At 40.4% G+C, this 17,702-nt stretch overlaps 1 protein-coding gene and 1 long non-coding RNA gene across 2 annotated transcripts in view; one reads left to right on the forward strand and one right to left on the reverse strand.

The window, feature by feature from the left end:
- LOC133575256 (uncharacterized) overlaps positions 1–6,316 on the reverse strand; it is a 49,374-nt gene extending 43,058 nt beyond the window's left edge. The window contains exon 1 of the long non-coding RNA XR_009811475.2: positions 6,122–6,316. This is a non-coding gene — a long non-coding RNA (uncharacterized lncRNA). The remainder of the gene's footprint in view (positions 1–6,121) is intronic.
- An 851-nt stretch (positions 6,317–7,167) lies between these two features.
- tent5d (terminal nucleotidyltransferase 5D) lies at positions 7,168–17,104 on the forward strand. The gene is made up of 4 exons (XM_061927685.2): positions 7,168–7,264; positions 7,344–7,501; positions 11,591–11,905; positions 12,210–17,104. The coding sequence occupies exons 3-4, from the start codon at positions 11,600–11,602 to the stop codon at positions 15,312–15,314; spliced, it is 3,411 nt and encodes a 1,136-aa protein (XP_061783669.2). The 5' UTR covers positions 7,168–7,264; positions 7,344–7,501; positions 11,591–11,599; the 3' UTR covers positions 15,315–17,104.
- The last annotated feature ends 598 nt before the right edge of the window (positions 17,105–17,702 follow it).

The raw sequence follows: 17,702 nt of genomic DNA on the forward strand, positions 1-17,702 counted from the left end.
TGAGAAAGGTTTTTCTTAAACTGTTCAACAATTTGCTCACGCATTTGTTGACAAAGTGGTGACCCTCGCCCCATCCTTGTTTGTGAATGATTGAGCATTTCATGGAATCTACTTTTATACCCAATCATGGCACCCACCTGTTCCCAATTTGCCTGTTCACCTGTGGGATGTTCCAAATAAGTGTTTGATGAGCATTCCTCAACTTTATCAGTATTTATTGCCACCTTTCCCAACTTCTTTGTCACGTGTTGCTGGCATCAAATTCTAAAGTTAATGATTATTTGCAAAAAAAAAAATGTTTATCAGTTGGAACATCAAATACGTTGTCTTTGTAGCATATTCAACTGAATATGAGTTGAAAATGATTTGCAAATCATTGTATTCCGTTTATATTTACATCTAAGACAATTTCCCAACTCATATGGAAACGGGGTTTGTACCTTTGGGATGAACTAAAACAAAGGCTGTGAGCCAGCTGGCCCTCTTTTAGGTCTAAAGTCAGTAATCACTGAGCTTGTAAAGGTTTTTTTTTTAGGATAAATGGCCCAAAATATAACAAATATAAGATAACATATTGTAGAAAGTCTGCAATAGCTGGTAACTAAACGTTCTTACATTTTCAATTACTGCATGTACAGAGCCCATGTAGGCAAATACTTTTGTCTATATTATATTTATGTAAGTAACTGAGCATTGTAAATAGTCTGCTTTCTGAAACAAATATAGGTAGACTCCTCCTTAGTCAAGCAATTCAATACAGAACAGTAAACTGTAGCTAGATAGATACAGTGCGACCAAAAGAAAAGAGCCCACAAATCTTTGAATAAATATGTTAAATTAAATTTTCATCAAAAAGTATAATTTACGACTTGGTTCAGAAGTTCAGAGCGTATGGGACTGTGCAACATATGGGACTGTGCAAAATCTGAAAGAGGAATGTATTTGAGTATAATTGACAATTTTGCGTGACGTATGCAAGTTTGCCGCCAATGCTACAGAGTCGTTTGAAGCATCCATCAATCCATTTTCTACCGCTTGTCTCTTTCGGGGTCAGACGCAGGGTGTACCCTGTCTTCTGCCCGAGTCGCCGAGTTTCCACCTCATCGCAGGGCCAACGCAGATAGACAGACAACATTCACACTCACATTCACATTAGGGCCAGTTTAGTGTTGCCGATCAACCTATCCCCAGGTGCATGGCTTTGGAGGTAGGAGGAAGCTGGAGTACCCGGAGGGAACCCACACAGTCACAGGGAAAACATGCAAAGTCCACACAGAAAGACCCCGAGCCCAGGAATCAAACCCAAGACTTCCCTATTTTTAGGCAAGACCACGAACCGCACCACTAGCCGCTATTCCACTGTACTGTCCCCATTTTAAGAATATTTGGGGAAAAATAACATAGTTTTCATGCAATGCAACTAAGACAACTGAAACTTTGGGGGACGGCTTTGCGCAGTTGGGACAGTGGCCGTGCCAGCAACCTGAGGGTTCCTGGTTCGATCCCCACCTTCTACCAACCTCGTCACGTCCGCTGTGTCCTTGAGCAAGACACTTCACCCTTGCTCCTGATGGGTCGTGGTTCGGGCCTTGCATGGCAGCTCCCGCCATTAGTGTGTGAATGAGTGTATGAATGGGTGAATGTGGAAATAGTGTCAAAGCGCTTTGAGTACCTTGAAGGTAGAAAAGCGCTATACAAGTACAACCCATTTACCATTTAACTTTGCGAAATCGTCTAACACAGACTGAAGGTCAGCACATTTCTTGAAATGGTAAGATTTAATTAGTTTATTTGAATAATCGAGTAATCGGATAAAACACACTTTATAGCCTCAATGCATACTTAAGGAAAAATAGTTGAAATAAAAAGACATTTTTCTGCTTGCCATCACCTTGATTCTTATATTTGCACTCCACGAGTTACGGATTTTATCAATTTGTATTAAGTCCACTCATTAAGCGATTAATCGAAGCAACCAATCAAAGTGTTTTACTAATCTAAAACAATAATGTATTAAATCGTACAGTTTATGTAGATGTACCTTAATGAAGAGACAGGTTGGTGCGCAACATAGTACAAGAAATACGATCAAACCATTAAACTTTTCATACCTGTAACAAACATGTCATTCTGATTAAACTTCAACTTACATGTATACAACATAGTCACAAAAAACTATCTTAAGAAGTGAATGAAATGTCTCGGGAGGCAGTGTTTGATAACAATGGGGCTAACATGAAATACTGGCACGATCTTAATGTTGTACACTCACGTGTGTTACCAGCAATTTCATGGCTGTTTGTTTACTTATTTTTAGTGAATGTATAGTGCTATATAAGTTGTACACTGTAAGTTAAATCTAAGTTTCATATCTAAAGCACCATTGAAAATAAATAACAACATTCCAGCTTAAATGTGAAGAGTGAACTCTTTTTTTTGTGAAATACTAACTTTTGTTTTTTTTATACATTCACTCTGTACAACCACATATACAGTACAGGCCAAAAGTTTGGACACACCTTGTCATTTCCATGCATTTTATGTATTTTCATGACTATTTACATTGTAGATTGTCACTGAAGGCATCAAAACTATATGACACCTGTGAAGTGAAAACCATGTCAGGTGACTATCTCTTATAGCTCGTCGAGAGAATGCCAAGAGTGTGCGAACCAGTAATCAGAGCAAAGGGTGGCTTTTTTGCAGAAACTACAATATAAAACATGTTTTCAGTTATTTCACCTTTTTTTTGTTAAGTACATAACTCCACATGTGTTCATTCATAGTTTTGATGCCTTCAGTGACAATCTACAATGTAAAAAGTCATGAAAATAAAGAGAATGCAGTGAATAAGAAGGTGTGTCCAAACTTTTGGCCTGTACTGTTAGGTCAGAAAAATCACAGAGGCTATATCATCCCTACAAGCCTGTTTCGCAGGTTTCCCTGCTCATCAGGGGATTTTATAAAATATGGCATGGCCAATGTTCATTTTTGAATGTAGTTAATAAATACCTCTCGGCAGCCAATACTGCAATTTAAATTCCCGCACAAAAACATGCTGTGGCTTGGTGATCATAAATACTTGACAATTTGAAACAGTTTTCTATAAAGCAATTGTTCTGCCCTTCATTTTCTAAAGTGCATTTTGTGTATGCCTTTATTTTGACATGCGCAAGTGACATTGTGTGGAGTGTAATTGTGTGTACATCAATGCTTTTATTTTGACATGTGTAGTGGCATTAAAGAGATGGGCAGCTATTTTACAAATCAAAGAGCCGTTAGCCAAGTTGAAAATCAGTTTAATATTTGCTCGTCAGGGGATTTGATAAAATCCCCTGACAAGCAGAAAAACCTGCGAAACAGGCTTGTAGGGATGATATAGCCTCTGTATTTTTTCTGACCTGACGTATATTCCGCTCTACCCTGGTATTGAGCACTGTATAACGGATATATATATATATATATATATATATATATATATATATATATATATATATATATATATATATTAAGGCTGAAACGACGCGTCGACATAGTCGACGTCATCGGTTACGTAAATACGTCGACGCCGTTTTTGTGCGTCGGCGCGTCGCATATTTACGTCACTCTACTTTACTGTCATGGCGGAGCGCAAAGCAGACGATGCGAGCGAGGGGAAAAAAGCACGCCAAAAGTCGTCAAAAGTGTGGGAGTATTTCAATAAACGGCCTAATAATGTTGTTGTATGCACACTGTGTCGAGCGGAAATGGCCTATCATAGCAGCACAACGGCTATGAACGAACATTTGAAAAGAAAACCCCCGACAGCGTTCTTGCCATCACCATCAACAAGTCAATCGTCCGCGTGCGTATACGTTGTCATTATTACACAAAAACATGAATGTGTCATTTGTATCTGCGTTGTAAATTCATAAACTAAAGCACCGTTTCGCTCTGAGAGGCGTGTTTGGCGTGCCTGTTCAGTGTTTACAAAGACGCGCTCCTCTTTAACGCTTTGGAGAGGCGGCGGCGGCGAGCGAGCGGCGAGGCGGGGCGCGCCGGGAGCGACGCCGCAATCGTGCCCAGGTGCGCGATCCGCGCAGTTGGAAGAGAAAAGACTTTGTGTAAAATTAAAAGATTGTAAACCTGGCAAAGCCGTCTGGCGTTCAGTCTGTCGGTCCTGAAAGAACCCCACGGCACAAGACGTGTCACAAACGCTAACGTTAATTAGTTGTGCAAATACCTTTTACAACATTAACAGTTACATATACTATGTACAAACGAACAATTAACTTTCACTTTAATCATACTATCATTGTTGTGTTATTAAGCAAAATAAGCAATACTTTTACTTTTGTTGAAATGTTTACACTGTACACTTTTTTGTATTGGATGTTTAGCTTTATTTTTGCACATTTTAGCAAATAAGCAATACTTTTACTTTTGTTGAAATGTTTACACTTGTTACAGAATATTTCCGTTTTGCACTTTTTTGTATTGGATGTTTATCTTTATTTTTGCACATTTTAAAGCAAAATAAGCAATACTTTTACTTTTGAAATGCTTATACTATTCCAGAATATTAAGATTTGCACTGGATGTTTACTTTTATATTTGCACATTAAAAAGCAAATAAGCTACTTTTAATTTTGTTAAATGTTAAAAGTTTTAAATGTTTACATTGTTACAGAATATTTTGTCATGTTGTTGTCAATGTTGACTGAGTGGCCATACTTATTTTTTGTAAATAAAAGCCATGCCTTTTGAAAAAACTGGCCTACATTTATTTTTTTCCTCTTCATTTTAAATTAAAAAAAAAAATCGGTAAAAGGAAAAATAATCTATAGATTAATCGAAAAAAATAATCTATAGATTAACCGATTAATCGAAAAAATAATCTATAGATTAATCGATAGAAAAATAATCGTTAGCTGCAGCCCTAATATATATATATATATATCTGTGTACAGCTCTATGAATGGGTACATTCACACCCACCTGCACAAATGTACTTCAAAATGTAACAATCAAAATAAATATGACTTTTTTTTGTTTACCAGGGCATGCATATATAATATGCATTAGTTTGACCATTTAAAATCAACGATAATAGAAAGGAGATGCTTGGAAATAGCATAAAAATGCCCCAAAAACTTGGCGTTCTGTTCAGGTATATTTCTTTTATATTTTGATAAATCATCATAAATAGGTATTGATCAATCTTTAAGCTGTGTGTATTTGATTTCAGTTTGCTTTTGACATCTTATTTAGAATTGTAGTTGAAACTTTTACAACCTTGTGTTGCGCTCATGATGGCGTAACCAAACTAGATTATTTTGAATATGTATTCCCTTTTTTACATTTAGTATTTAAATATACTGTGTTTTATGCTTTTTGTCTTTTTGGAACATGTACTATACATATAATACAATAAAGTCCCATATAAAATTACGTTTCTAGCAATACTTTAATTTTGCCTTTGAATATATATATATATATATATATATATATACTGTATATATATATATACATTATTGTGTCTTCAAAGTGTGCAGCTTTTTACTTTACTAAAATGGGGACTTTTGACGAGGCTATAACCAATTATTCATGTTTACATAGATCGTTATGGCCTGTACTGTACATTACTCAAAACACTTTTGGTTTCAGTCATTTAATTTCCTAACTGTGACTCTCCAGCGACCCCCCACGACCCCGAAAGGGACAAGCTGTAGAAAATGGATGGATGGATGGATTTGTATTGAACTGTATTCAGTGTCATGTTCACATTTGTCCACTTGGTGTCACTTTTTACTTAATTCTCATTCATCTTGCTAAGGAGTCGAGTTTAGTCGAGCCACGATTAATACACGTCCTGTAAAAATGCATACCTATTTGACAGTGTCGGTAAAATAGAGCATTATTAGATTTGTGGTTAAACAAATAAAGATGGAACGGTCGTTTTGAAAAGTAAAAAAAAAGGGGGGAAAGTGCTGCTCAGTTTGTTAACCCGCCAAAAAAAAAAAGGAACTGGGCTGGGTAATACTGCGTGTGGCGACATCACACACGTTACCTTGTAAACATATACAGTATAGTCTACATATAGAAACGATAAGTGAGTGAAAGAGTGAAAAACGTGTCTTACACAAGCGAGTTCATCTCGGACGAATGCACCAGCGCCGACTACCACGCATTATTTCCAGTGTATTAATTTACCACCTTTGTACGAGCCAAGATGATACAAGCAAGTGTACTTCCGCTTTAGCTTCAAAATAAAATAAAAAATGGCTGCAGTGCTTATTTCTCGATTTACTATTTAATAGAGCTGATGAAATCTCTTTTAAACGGTTTGCAAAAATGATTTACTCACGGTAATAACTGTCATTTGTAAGTCTTTAAATACATGTGGGTCATTTCAAAACGTAGGCGCCCACACGTCGAAAGGAGGAAGGGCAAGTGTACGCTCTCGACGGAGTCGTCATCTTCGAAGACAGCCGCCGTCACGATTTTAGCATCGCGTGACCGCGCCTCCTACGTCACGACTGTTCTCCAAGTAGACAAGCGCGCGTGTCCGAAGCCAACAAGTTCAGCGCGGGCTAAAAATAGTGCGTACCCAGTATCGGTAGGTCTAGTGACGTCATTTAGGCTGTTTTGTGGAAGGAGTAATTTGACATACCCCCCCCCAAAAAAAAGCTCCACGCCATTCATCTTAACGTGTGTGTCGTGTGTTTTTCCTCACTTGAGTTTGTGTGACGCACGGAGAATGAAACATATTTTGCACACACACACACACCCATTATGAGTCTGGGTGAGTGACAAATAAAAACCATTATTGTTATTAAAGACTATATTGTGGTGGAAGGGAGTAGGGGAAGGAGGGGTGGGATTAAGGCTGGGTCAAGGAGGGAGCAGCATGGATGACTCATAGCTCCTTATACCCGGCGTGGACACCGGATACAATGTGCGTGTGTTTGTGCGGGCGAGGGAGGGTTTTAGTTTAAATTAGTGTACAAACTAACTATCTAGTTCTCTTATAGGCTAGTCCCACGCAACAAACTTTACCCGCCATGCTGGTTCTGTAACGATTCTGACATTTTTGGTAACGCCTATTTGACCTCGGAGCACTCTCACAGCCTTCGTCACACATACTGACACACACACACCCTTATTATGATGTACACACACACACACACAGACACGCACGCAAAATCATAAGTGAATGACGGCAGGTCGCCATGGAAACTGCGTTACGCTCCGGGCGAGCGTAGAAGAAAACAAGAGCGGTGGGGTGGGTGACCGGAGTGGAGTCTTCATTTCAGCACCACGCTCCTGCTGGACAGCTCCTGAACCATCACATGTCTTATCAGGGACAGAAGAGCAGCAGCAGTGCGGGTGTGGACGTCCACGTAACAGAACCACGACGCCGTCACAGCATCCCAACACGTGAATCACGGTGGTGGTGCCGGTTGGTTCGATCCCGCTGCGAGACCGTAGGAGACAGCCAGCCGCGCTGCCTCAGCAACAGGTAAGACCGGTGTGCTTTTTGTCAAGTTGGCTCATTCACTTTCCGCTGTGTACATGTTCTGCTTTATTGTGGAGGTAATCTGAACCAATCGTTATAATGACTGTTATTTCAAATGTCGGTAACACTTTAGTATGGGGAACATATTCACCATTAATTAGTTGCTTATTAACATGCAAATTAGTAACATATTTGCTCTTTTAATTAATTATTATTAACTTATTCTGCATGGCCTTATTATACAACCAGTAAGCCATTAACTAAGAGTCTTCCCTCAATAACCTCATAATTATTGCTTATTAGTAACCCTAATCCTTATAGGTTCCCCTAGTGTCCAAACAACTCTAAATTAAGTCTGTGTTACTTAGAATATGTTCCCCATACTAAAGTGTTACCCACATTTCACTGATAATATTTAGTATCAAGGCTAACATGAATGGCAGGGTTGAACTATGGAAAACTCCACTTATACTTTCAAATAATGACTTGTGAAACTTACTAATAGAAACTACTTGGATTGTGTTTTGGATTATTAAATGTTGATTTATAGTATCCCCTTCTTTTTGGCTTTTATACCCTCCCCATTAGTCCGTTTCAGTGCCCTGCCCGGCAATTCGACACAAAAGACAGTACACCACGACATACTTGATATCAACAAATAATAGCCCCTTTACTAAAACCTCATCGCACTGTAACTTACAGATCTGGACCACTTTGGCAACAGCCTGGTTACACGGAGAGGATATCAGCGCTTTTTGTTTGTTTTAGATCCTGTGTGTGTACCAAAGCTGAGCGTTATGTGCGAGCAAAGCTGATACGCCTGGATGAGTCACTCGGGCTGCAAGTTTGCAGAAGAGTGTGAAAGGGGAGGGGAGGGGAGGACGGGATACAGGGGCCAGCTGGATAGCTGTCCTGCAGTGTCTCTGCCTTCCAAACACAGTTGTATCGTTTTTTTATGGTCAGTGTCAACATCCTAGAGGTTCCATATGCTCTGTGTTTGTTGTTTCTGTAACTCCTATTGCTAAGACTGTGCAACATTTTTAGAAGATTTCTGTTTTCCCTGACTGAAGTTTTTTTTTTTTTTTGCTCCCAGGTAAGCATATATTTTTCCTCTGAATGAGAAAATCTATTGTATAACGTTGCTGTAGCTACATAAAGTACTGTTTGTGTACATGAGTAGAAGGATGATTCATGTGTGCTGAAAGTGGTAGATGGAATGAAAGCATTATGAAGGCTGCCTGTTGTAAATTGTTGGTGGTTATTACCGACTCAATTCTTGATAAATTGCTGCAGAGGAACAAAACCCATCATTGTTCATTAGTATCCCAATATTTCCCTGAGTGTATTGACAAATCATAGCATTCAGCAGCAGTCAGTGAGTGACAAGCATTGATTAAAGCAAACAATAAATCACAATGGCTTGCTACGGAGCACTTTCTACCAGTCAAACTCAAGCACTTGTTCACCAAAACACTTTGACATGTGCCCAAAAATACACACAGTGTCCCATGAAAGAGAATTCAATGTGATTTGGCTTCCTGAAAAATGAGATAATTTGTCAAAAATGAGAGCAGAAGTTGAGACTAACTGCCTGCAAAAATGTACACCGGAAAATAAACAAAATCAAAAATATGATATAAAATTCTGCCCTTGCAGATTTTGATCCATATTCCAAAAGTGTAATGGAAAAGCTTTCATGAGCAGACTCACACGCATGGATGGATGCGTGCCAGAGTTATTGTCAGTAAAATATGCACGTGCTGCATGCATACGGACACAAAAACAGATGTGTGTTCTTAATTAGTGACGTTGGTGTGATTAATGAAGTCTGCTGGCGATGACTCATTCAGTTTAACCCTTGTATCGCTGGTGGAAATATTCAACAGACATCATTTTAAGCTGTCTGAACCATGGCACATTCATATTAGTTGGTATTAGTATTGGTTTTCATCTTGGTATATCCTGAGATGTGGCTCATAGCTTCATCCATATAATATTTCAAACTGAGAGGGAGTGTTAATACACTCTATTTCATTGGAGTCTGGCAGAGTGTATTATGCATTACAGTTCACGTGATCCCAGTGAAACACTAAATTTGTTGCGATCGGGTTGCACTGGAGAGGGCTATTTATGCAAATATCATATGCAGCTTATTTGTTGGCTCCATGTGTTGGCTTGTCAACGCACCAGTTACATTTAGGGATGCACGATATTATCGGTGGCCGATAATTATCGACCGATAATGGTAATTATGACGTCACATAGATCACTCCGATAATGAAAAAGCAACTGATAAAACAAGCATATAGTAATAAAGGTTTATCATGTCAATGTATGTCGTTGGTCTTGGCTTGTTATGTCACCGAGCTTTTCATCCCCTCCACTCCCCTACAGCATAGTCCCATATTTGTGATGTCATTATACCGCGTGCAACGGCATGCTGTGTACAAAGAAAACCATCAAGGCGCAGCAGTCACTGGTGTGGGCTTTCTTTAGTTAGCATTGATTGATTGATTGAGACTTGTATTAGTCGGTTGCACAGTGAAGTACATATTCCGTACAATTGACCACTAAATGGTAACACCCGAATAAGTTTTTCAACTTGTTTAAGTCGGGGTCCACTTAAATTGATTCATGATACAAATATATACTATCAGATATATACTATCATGTCAGAAGGAGACATTCACTCGTAGTTTGCAAAACGTGTTCTGTGAAAATGTATTGGGGAGGGTTTAGGACGAGTGTCAACGCAACAAATCTGATAAGCCACCTTGAAATTCACTTCAGTGAAGATTTATGGAAGCAGTATGAAGCTGCCTGTGCCGCTGAGCCGAGACCTAGCATTAATAGTGGCGACCGTAGCAAACGTAAAACCACAGGACTGATGAGAAAGTGTTTAATAAGAGGCAACAGTTTGAAAGAAAATACCCCGAAAGAATTTGACGACAAAATGAGAAGTTGTTTATGTTTAACTTCATGGTTCATCTAGAGGCACAGGTCATTTTTAGTTAGCTTGTGTGGTTTCTTTGTGGAAAAAATGCACTTTGTCATTTAAACCCAGTTTTCTTTATGTTCTACAATTGAATGATGCTTTTCTAAGGGGCCGGCACTTATTTCACTATTTTATTACTTTATCACTTTCAGGGAAACATGTAATTTGATTTTTGTCAATCAACAAGAGATGTAACATGTATTTTTGTGTTGTTGCTAGCGACAATGCATAATCGTATTGGGTTATTCTATTGGCCTCATTTATGTATGTTGTTTTGGACAGGTTGTTGTTTTTTTTCATTCTATGAAATTATATTCAAAATGTCTATAGCTCTTCGTATTGATCCAGGTCATTGTATTCTCAGGGCATTCAATCGATAACAACTGGACTGTTTGGTTCGTCTTAGAAGACGTTTCGCCTGTCAGTTAAATAGGCCTCATCGGTTCATGCCCCTAGACTACTAGATCTGACCAATCTAAGTGTAAGACTAGATCTGATCAATCTAAGTCTGTGAGCATGAACTGAATCAGCCTACTAGGATGAGAAGCGAAACGTCTTCTATTATTGAAATTATTGAAACATTTAAACATCAATAAATTCCAACATTTTTTTGCTCAATGCTATATAGTATTCTAATTGTTTACATGGGTAAGAATTATTGTCAGAGGTATACTTGTACTCAAATTAGGGTTATTTAAGTGAAGAGTGAATCAGTTGGCATTATACTTATCAGTACAATAGATTTGTATATCTTTTGTTAGAGTGTATATATATATATATATATATGTATATATATATATATATATATATATATATATATGCATGTTGGTTATTGTTATTGTTTTTCGGTTACAAAGGTCTGGAAAGTATCAGTTATTGGTATTGGTTAAAATTTCCTTCATCGTGCATCGCTTGTTACATTAGGATTGTAGAAAAGCTGTCAGCCAAGCTGTGACTTGACGACTGGCAGGGACTCATGTGTGTTTGCATGTGTGTCTGTCTGTTTGTCAGTGTCAGAGTCCATTAACACGCAGCACGTTTTGTTAATATCAATATTGATAATAAACTCTCGTGTTGTCTCTTTTCCTTCTTTTTAGGGCAGTAGCATGTCGGAAACCAAATCCAGCCAGCGGTTCCACAGCTTGAAGCCGGAGCAAGTGGCAGTTCTCCATCAAGTTCTGTCAGACATCGTCCCCATCCACGGCCGTGGTAATTTCCCAACACTGGAGCTCCGCCCTCGTGACATCATCATCGCTGTGCGGGCCAGTTTGCAGAAGCAAGGAATCACTGTAAGAGATGTGCGTCTAAATGGCTCTACAGCTAGCCACGTTCTGGTCCAAGACAACAGAATGAGCTACAAGGACCTAGATATCATCTTTGGGGTAGAGCTGCCCAGTCAGGAAGAGTTTCAGGTATGACTTCGCCAAGTTTTTGTGTTCAGAAGAGGAAAAAAAGTCTGTGTAAAAATCCCTCCTGCAATTTCATTTTACTTCTTGTTTGTGTCTCTGGCAGACTGCAATATTGATTCTTGTGCTTTCTTTTCGACAGGGAGATAATTGTAACCTCAGCTAATTCAATTATAGATTATTTCAAAAGAAGGTTGAATTGTTATTAATATTTGTAACTGAATTATACAGGCAGGTAAAGTGTACTAAAGCAGACAGTATTGCAGTCATTAGTTATAGTTTCTGTCATGTTGTTGGTTTGTTCCCACAGGTGATCAAAGAGTCAGTGCTGGGCTGCTTGCTGGACTGCCTACCATCAGGGGTCAACAGAGAGAGGATCAGCAGCGCCACAATGAAAGAGGCCTACGTCCAGAAGATGGTGAAGGTCTTCAGTGAGCACGACCGCTGGAGCCTCATCTCGCTGTCAAACAACAGCGGCAAAAACCTGGAGCTCAAATTCGTAAGCGTGCTGAGGAGGCAGTTTGAGTTCAGCGTTGATTCCTTCCAAATCATTCTGGATCGTCTTCTTGAGTCCTACATGCAGCAGGAGTCACAGCATAAACTTAATGATGTTACTCTAAGGGACCAAACGGAGGAAACTAAAGACGCTGCGCTTCTGCTTAAACAGACCAGCGATGCACAAACAGAAAAATCCACCAGCCAAGATGTATCCAATATAGAAAAAGCAACTCACTTTGGCAACGCAGACCAGAGAGATGAGATGCGTGCAAAGAATGCCCAGAGCGAAAATGGTTTGAAAGTGACAAAATACACCATGCCGCAAGGAGATGACACAGACAAACCAACCACAGAGTTAAAACAGAACAGAGCAAACGTTAGTGAACCAAAGCCTGTGGCGAACACATCTTTAAACATGATGTCAAGAGAGAAACAAACCACTGAGCGCACTGAAACTCAGACGCAACTAAAAATCGATGACTTAACAGAATGCCCGACAAACGTGGAACAATCAGAAATGACCTATTTAAACTGTGCAACAACAATTGTGGAAGAGGACAAACTCACAGGGAAAACTGAACTGGAAAAAAACCCACAGTCTGTCCAGACAGAGCCGATAGAGGACTGTGACAACAAAGAGCCGTCTGAAAGAATAAAGGTCCCTAAGCGTTTAAATGAGGATACCAACAATGAAACACAATGCGTGTATACACCAAATGTTGATACATCTTTACAAGTGAGAGCAGACACTAATTTAGAAGATGAAATAGAAGTTGAGATTGAGATGCAGTTGGAAGCGAATATCAAAAATGAAACAGAAAATAGTGACATTTTAGAAGAGACTTTAACATCAGAGGACAATACAGACGGCATGCAGAGAGATGACTGTTTCTGTTCCACGTCTGCCACAAAACCTTCACACAACAACACACAGGATTCACACAGGACACTGCAGATTGAAAGATCACCTGACAGCACCATAGACACTCAGGACACACCCGCAACACCTGACCTTGTTTTTGACAAAAAGACCTGTAAGCCCTCAGAAAGACTCTCTCACATGGTGGTGCTCAAACGGGCATCTCCTAAACCACCACGTAGGATGTGTAGAAAGGTTCCCCCCACTCTTTGCACCGGCCTGGCTCCTGAGAGTGACACCATAACAGCTTCCTGTCTAGATCCAAACGCTTCCCCAGGCCCTCAACTTGAACTTAGTGAAAATCTAAATATTGAGTCCGCACCTGTTGTCGACACAGAAGCCACCATCTTGATCATACAAGCCAATGGGTCTGAAAGCAGCACAGACAGTAACCCTCCGTCAAATCTGGACTCCAACTTCACTCCTGATCCCACCCTTGAACTACCTCAAGAGCTATCATCTTCTCAGTTGATTTCAGAGGGTTCGTGTGAGACACATATTCAAAGCCAGGATGAGAGATCACAAATGGACGAGCGTACGCAGTCTTCCGATGCAGATTCTGCCCTGCCACTGACACAGTTTGACTCTCCCAATACCTTGGACTCATTAGTTTTACACACAGACGAGTCCTGTTCCAATGTCCAAGAGTCCACATATACCTCAGAAGCTGAACCTAAAGAGGAAGAGGAGAACACAAATTTACTGGCCAACTTTGTAGGGTCAAATGAGACCCCTCAAGAGACCTCAATACCTCCTTACAATACCCTTGATTCTTGTCCCCAGCCTCCTGTACTCAGTCTGTCCCCACCCTGCTTCACTCCCTCCCCACCAAGCATCAGCCCCCCGACATGCTTAAACCCTCCCTCCCACTGCCTGTCTTCAATGCTGCACACCGTCAGCCCAGTAACCAGTTTTAGCTCTCCACCCCTGAGCTTCAGCCCTACCTCGTCCTGCCTCAGCTCACCACCTTACCTCACCCCTCCTATACTCAGCCTCAACCCTTCCCCTCTTTGTCTAACTCCTCCTTCTCCATCCCTCAGCCCTCCCCTTCTCTGCTTCACTCCTCCAATGGAACCAGAGGATCCTATACTTCAGGTATCATCAGACGCACCTTTGATAAACACAGACAGTGATCAACAGATTACATTGCAAGGATTCCCTGTTCTTCAACCAGAGGATGAAATGGAGCAGAATGTTGTTTCATTGTCATCACAGCTTCCAGAGACCGTCTCTTTTCCAATCTCCAGTGCAACCTCGCATGCACTGACTCACTCTCAGTGTGACCTGAGGGAACCCACCCCTCTAAATGCAGAGGAGGGATCCAGCGCTGTGTCTGACAACAATGGGATTCAGAAAAAGACTGAAGAAACCGCAGCTCCTCAGGCAGAAAACTGCATTCCTGCTGTCGAGGTTCTGGCAGAGAGCATGTATGGTGACTTTGAGGCCGCCATGGACCACCTGCGCTATCGCTTAATCGCTACGAGGAATCCTGAGGAGATTCGAGGTGGCGGCTTGTTGAAATACAGCAACCTACTGGTTAGGGACTATCGACCAGCCAGTGAGACTCAAATAAAGACACTGGAGCGCTACATGTGCTCACGCTTTTTTATTGATTTTCCTGATGTGCAGGAGCAGCAAAGGAAGATCCTGTCCTACTTGAAGAATCACTTCATCGGTGAGGAGAGAAGCAAGTACCAGTACCTAATGACTCTACGTCGTGTGGTCGACGACAGCACCGTGTGTCTGATGGGTCATGAGAGGAGACAGACTCTCAACATGATCACAGTGCTGGCATTAAAAGTTCTGGGGGAGCAGAACATTATCCCCAACACAGACCATGTGACATGCTTCTATCAACCTGCCCCGTATCTTGCCGAGCACAGCGCCCCCTATTTAACAGAACCGAGTTACTGCAGCTACTACATACCCCAAGGGGCATCAACTCTCCTTTATCAACCATACCCGTTACACCTGCACACACAGACCGGACTTGTTTAAGTCATGCAAACATACTTGTAATTATTAAAAAAAACAAAAAAAAAACAACGAAAGGCAATGATGCTTGTCCATCCCATCCATTTTCTACCGCTTAATCCCTTCGGAGGGTGTTGGAGCCTATCTCAGCTACAATCGGGCGGAAGGCGGGGTACACCCTGGACAAGTCGCCACCTCATCACAGGGCCAACACAGATAGACAGACAACATTCACACTCACATTCACATACTAGGGCCAATTTAGTGTTGCCAATCAACCTATCCCCAGGTGCATGTCTTTGGAGGTGGGAGGAAGCCGGAGTACCTGGAGAGAACCCACGCAATCACGGGGAGAACATGCAAACTCCACACAGAAAGATCCAGAGCCCGGGATTGAACCCCGGACTGCTCAGGACCTTCGTATTGTGAGGCAGACGCACTAACCCCTCTTCCACCGTGCTGCCCAATGATGCTTGTATTAATGGTAATTGTAGAGAATTGTGGAGAATGGTAAAAATCTGACTTTTGACCTAAAATAGACATGTCGTGGGTGGTTATATGGGTAAACTCCATCTTGAAATTCTGACAAGAAAGAAGAAAAAAAAAAAAAAAAGTTTGATATTGTGCCCGACAATGCTGTGCGCACCTGTGGTGTCCCTGACACTAAAAATGGGTTCCTTCATGCACACTTAAATGCACTTCCATGTCCTTGGAATCCTATGTATCCTCATATTCTTACTGTGGTGTTCTTACTGGGTTTGTTTGGAATGTGGACCTTGCCTGTGGTTAATATTGTGCATGGATAACCTGGGACTATTCTCTCACTGCCAAATCCTGTGTGACTATGTTCTTCAGACAGTTTAATGTAACTTAAATTTACTTAAAGAAGTATACAAGATTGGGTTTACCATTGTGTAAAGTGCTATATTCAAAGTACATGCATGCACAACTACAGACACACACGTGAATTTTAATGTACGGGAATTTAGACAATGCATGAGTAGCTAAATATACATATATAACACTAAGCAAAGGCTTTTAATTGAATAGAAAATTTATATATTTTTGCAAGAATTTCCCTAAAAATACTCAGCGGTAATCCTACTGGTTGTACACCACGCCAAAAACAATGCCTTTCTGATAGACTGTACAGCATATTGGTTGCTGTCTGTTGTGTGTGAATACAATCCATGGTTTTCAGGTAAATTGTAACAAAATGTGCCAGAGTCCTTTCTGTCGTTGCGTGAAGTATACTGAACCATTTCGTAGTTTGATTTATTTAAGGCAAAAGTTTATTCTGCGGAGGTGGTCAGACTGAAAACCGTCTTTGGGTCATTTCCAAGCATTGGCAGCAGTAAAATAACTGCTGTGATCTCTTCTCGCGATCCAATTTGTTACAATATCAGAAGAGGCTCAACCTTTTTTAATCTAATTTAAGGTAACAACAACTCTGACCAAAGATGGTAGTGCAGGGAAATCAAGTGCCTAAAAATGTGAGACGTCCTTGGAATGCCTTTATCTTACTGAGCTTGGGGGAGGTTACAGGTTTTGTGTTTAATTGTTGACCCCTGTTACTGCTGCCTGTTTTGATGTATTCTTTAATGTAGTCATTGGTTGTAGTTCATTCATGTCTTTTTTCTAATAAAGGGAGTACTCAACAAACCTTTCAAATTGAGAGATTTTTTTTCAAAAAAACAATCCCAAAGTTGCTTTGTTTTTATGTTATTTGCCATCAACAATACTTCAGTTTTTATTGTCTAGCTCAGTGATTTTCAACCTTTTTTGAGCCAAGGCACATTTTTTGTGTTGACAAAATCCGGAGGCACACCACCAGCAGAAATCATTAAACAACGAAACTCAGTTGACAGTAAAAAGTCGTTGTCTCAATTGTTGGATATGACTTTAAACCATAACCAAGCATGCATCAATATAGCTCTTGTCTCAAAGTAGGTGTACTGTCACCACCTGTCACATCACGCCGTGACTTATTTTGAGTTTTTTGCTGTTTTCCAATGTGTAGTGTTTTGGTGGCTTTTTCACTTTTTTTGGTATTTTCCCGGAGCAGTTTCAGGTCTTCCTTTGAGCGATATTTCCCTCATCCACTTTCTTTTTATCCTTCTTCGTGGGGACATTTTTGATTGTCAAGTAATGTTCGGATGTTACATTGTGGACGCCATCTTTGCTCCACAGTAAGTCTTTGCTGTCGTCCAGCATTCTGTTTTTGTTTACTTTGTAGCCAGTTCAGTTTTAGTTTCATTCTGCATAGCCTTCCCTAAGCTTCAATTCCTTTTCTTAGGGGCACTCAACTTTTGTTTATTTTTGGTTTAAGCATTAGACACTCTTTTACCTCCACGCTGCCTCCCGCTGTTTCGACTTCTACAAAGCAATTAGCTACCTGCTGCCACCTACTGA

The sequence above is a fragment of the Nerophis lumbriciformis genome, linkage group LG35 (assembly GCF_033978685.3).
Source record: "Nerophis lumbriciformis linkage group LG35, RoL_Nlum_v2.1, whole genome shotgun sequence".
Classification (NCBI taxonomy): domain Eukaryota; kingdom Metazoa; phylum Chordata; class Actinopteri; order Syngnathiformes; family Syngnathidae; genus Nerophis; species Nerophis lumbriciformis.